At 39.4% G+C, this 3,972-nt stretch overlaps 1 gene segment (V, D, J or C); it reads left to right on the top strand.

Annotated features, from left to right (window-relative positions):
• The first annotated feature begins 699 nt into the window (after nt 1–699).
• LOC144379635 (T cell receptor beta variable 25-1-like) lies at nt 700–1,195 on the top strand. The segment is given in 2 exon segments: nt 700–748; nt 867–1,195. Coding segments are annotated over 2 exon segments (378 nt in total).
• Nucleotides 1,196–3,972: the final 2,777 nt, after the last annotated feature.

Genomic DNA, 3,972 nt, shown 5'->3' on the forward strand with positions numbered 1-3,972 from the left:
CATGATTGATGGTGCGGTTAAGAGAAAGACGAACTGAATATAAAGGAGCCTAAGTTGATAAAGTTGGTGAAATCTGAACCCTGACTTGATGAGAAATGAGACTGAGAAAGTGGTGTAATTATCATACAATAAGAACAACAAATTTTCTGAGAACTCAGCAAATGTCAGTCCCTGCCCTAAGCCCTTCACACATGTTACCGAAATGGGTTCCCTCATGTAATCCTCCCAACGTGGTCTCTAGTGTCTATCTGATGGAGCTGCCCTGTCCACTGGACCCTTCTTATGAGCTCTTCTCTTGCAGCTTTGCAGAGGAATTCATTCCAATTCATCCTTCAGAACTCACCTCAAACACCACTTCCTTTCCCAACCTTCCCAATTCAGTCAAATCTTCCTATTACAGCCTTTCAAAGCTCTGCAGTCCTCACTTTCATAGCTCGTAAAATGGTTGCAATTTAATGTTTTGCAAAAAAAGAGTAGAGACTTGAGTTAAGACAAATGAGCAAAGCATCTAGCCTACTTTGGATGAGAGAAGTAAACAAAAATATTAGTCCTTTGATGGGTAAAGGGATACAGGATATCAACAGGATGGCTGTGGGGCCCAGATAGTTTGCAGGGACTGTGTTGTCACACGATGACTTCATCAAGAGCCCATCCCACTTCCCCAGAACTGGGAGACACCCTTCTGGCCCTGACTGTGCCATGGCTGTCAGGCTCCTCTGCTATGTGGCCCTTTACCTTCTGGAGGCGGGTAAGTCATAGACACAGATTTCTCTAAAATTAGAAAGGAACATTTTCCCTTGTTCTGGTTCTGTACCTGGTTCTGGCATCAAGCCCTCTGTTGCTAATTTTTATCTCCTTTTTCTCAGGCCTCATGGATGCTAGTGTCTCCCAGACCCCAAGACACTGTGTTTCAGGGACAGGAAAGAAGATTGTTCTGGAATGTTCTCAAACTATGGGCTATGACAACATGTACTGGTATCGACAAGACCCAGGAAAGGCACTACAGCTGATCCATTATTCATATGGTGTTAATACCACAGAGAAAGCAGAGTTCTCCTCTGGATCAACTGTCTCTAGAATAAAGAAGGAGTGTTTTCCCCTAACCCTGGAGTCTGCCAGCCCCTCACAGACATCTCTGTACTTCTGTGCCATCAGTGAATACACAGTGCTTCACAGGCACCTACAGCCTGCATAAAAAGGGTAGTCACAAAAGTGAGGAAGCCCCACCTAACCTCATCGGAAACTACAAAAGCCACTGCAAATCTTCCCAGACTCCTCAGCCCCGAGAAGGCAGTGTGGTCTGAGCAACAGTCTGGGTAGAAAACTAATCCTGGGTCAGTCTCTACCAAGCTGGGGAATGGCCCAGTCCACAGTCAGGGACTGATTTCTCCCCTGCATCTTGGTTCGTCAATTCTGTGGATGGTTTCAAGTAACCAACTTTTAGCGCCACGGATTTCTATTTGATTGATTCCAAATTTGATCTTTATTATTCCTTCCTTATTCTTTTTTGTTGTTTACTTTTTGCTTCTCTTTATAGTTTCTGAAGGTAGAAATTTAGATTATAATGCAGACCTTTGTTTTTTTTCTCTCATGGAGTCATTTAAGACTATAAATATCCCCTTAGTCCCTGCTGCATTCCCTGTGATGGATATATTTCTGCCTTAATTCAGTTAAAAATATAATTTTCCTTGAGATTTCTTCTGTAATCCATGAATCATTTAAGAGTATGTTGTCAAATTTGCAAGTATTGGGGCATTTCTCAAATTTCTTTCTGTTGTTTATCTCGAAATAGTTTGATCAGAGAAGATACTTTGCATTTTCTCAATCCTTTTATATATGCTGAGATTATTTTTGGCATAATATGTGGTCTATACTAGAAAACATTCTACATGTTTTTGAAAACAATGCATATTCTGTGGTTGTTGAGTAGAGTGTTCTAAAACATCAGTTAGGTCAACTTGGTTGATAGTGTTTTTCAGGTCTCTTTACCCTGACTTGTTTTCTGTCTAGTTGGTATGATCAGTTTTTGAAGGTGGAGTATTGAAACCACCAACTATAGTTTTGATATGTTCATTTCTTCTGTCATTTCTGTCAGCTTCTACTTCATGTATTTTGGAACTCTGTTGGTTTGTGTCAGGAGATCCCCCCACGGTGCTGCCCAGGCAAATGCTCTCTACACAAAAATGAACTAAATTTAGAGATTTGTGGGATGCCACCAAGTTTACCAATATATGCAAAATGGGGGTAAATGACCTGTCATGTGCAGGAGACTGGCAATATGGCTGACTCCTGACCTTTCACCAGAAATGATGGAGGTCAGAAGATACTGTGAAGTGCATCAAGAAACAAACAAAAGTCACCAAGAATTCTATACCCAACAAAGCTATCCTTTGAAAATAAAGGTGAAATAAAGACATTCCCAGATAAGCAAAAAATAAGAGATTTCATAGTTAGCAGACTTGCCTTACAGAAAAATATTAAAGTCATCAGCCCGAGAGAAAATGACACTGACAGTTCCTTGAATCCACAGGAAGAAATAAAAAGCATCTGAAAAGAGTAAATATAAAAGGAATGATAGGGGCGCCTGGGTGGCTCAGTCGTTAAGCGTCTGCCTCCGGCTCAGGTCATGATCCCAGGGTCCTGGGATCGAACCCCACATCGGGTTCCCTGCGCTGCGGGAAGCCTGCTTCTCCCTCTCCCACTCCCCCTGCTTGTGTTTCTTCTCTCGCTATCTTTCTCTGTCAAATAAATAAATCTTAAAAAAAAAAAGGAATGATAGATAGATAGATAGATAGATAGATGATAGATAAACATAAAAGCAGAAGTTAATGAGGTAGCAAATTTTGAAAAATAGAAAATTGAATGCCAACTAAAAGACAGAGAGAACAAATATACTAAATAAGGAATGACAAGGGGAAATATAGTACATTTCTTAAAACAATATTTTGTACAATTTTCTACAAGTAACTTCCAAGCCTAAATGGATCGCATTTTCGGAAAATACGGTTTCACAAAACTAACTCTAATGCAGATAGAAAGTCTAAGCAGAACGATGGTTAATGGCTGTAAGAGAAATACATGCACTGTCACCATCCCAACAACCATCCCAGCAGCAATGAAAATGAAAGGTGGGAGGAGAGTTTATGGTGCATTTGACAGTATGTACATTCCCAGAATCACATTCCCTGAAATTATCTCCTTTACTGGAAGCAAACTGGTAGCCAAAGGAACAGAAATAGCTAAAACAAAAATATGTTCAGTTGGATGAAATATTTACTATAAATAGAAACGTTTACATGAAGACAAAATTCTTCAGAATTCTCTCCTAATTCTCCTAATAAGAGACCAACCTGGTTATAAGGATGATTCCAAGTGATAAGAAAGTACTTGGAATCACTTAAGACTTGCTAAATGCTAAAGGAAATTTATTCAGAAATAAGAAATAGGTCAACTAAAGGATGGAACCTAGAAATGGACAGCGACAGACCTGTAGAAAAGAAATCCACCAAGAATTTAGAATTTAGAATTCAGAAAAAAAAAAATTGGGCTTGAGTCAGCTACCTGCTAAAAGTATGCTCGAGGTTTTCAACAAGAATAGAGAGATCTAGCCTAAGACACCTGAGAGTAAAGGATATTTTGCATTTCAGGCAGATGGGGGATGGCATGCCAAGTGTGGTTTTAGATTTAGAAGTTAGAGTAAATCGAAAAATAATTCCTGCAGGAATAAGGCTCCCATCAAACTCTTAAGAGAGAGAGAGAGATAAAGAATCTTGAAGAAATTCATTATTAGTTGTTGAAAATACGGGTTTTGGAATTAGACTTATCTGGTCACTTTCTAGTATGCCGAGTTACTGAACCTCTCTAAAGATAATTTCCTAGTCTATAAAATAGAATCAGTAATATATGGCTCCCAGAGGTTTATTTGGTCAAGAAAATGTATGTAGATTGCCTAACAAAATCCCCAGCATAGAA

This window comes from Halichoerus grypus, chromosome 12 (genome assembly GCF_964656455.1).
Source record: "Halichoerus grypus chromosome 12, mHalGry1.hap1.1, whole genome shotgun sequence".
Classification (NCBI taxonomy): Eukaryota; Metazoa; Chordata; class Mammalia; order Carnivora; family Phocidae; genus Halichoerus; species Halichoerus grypus.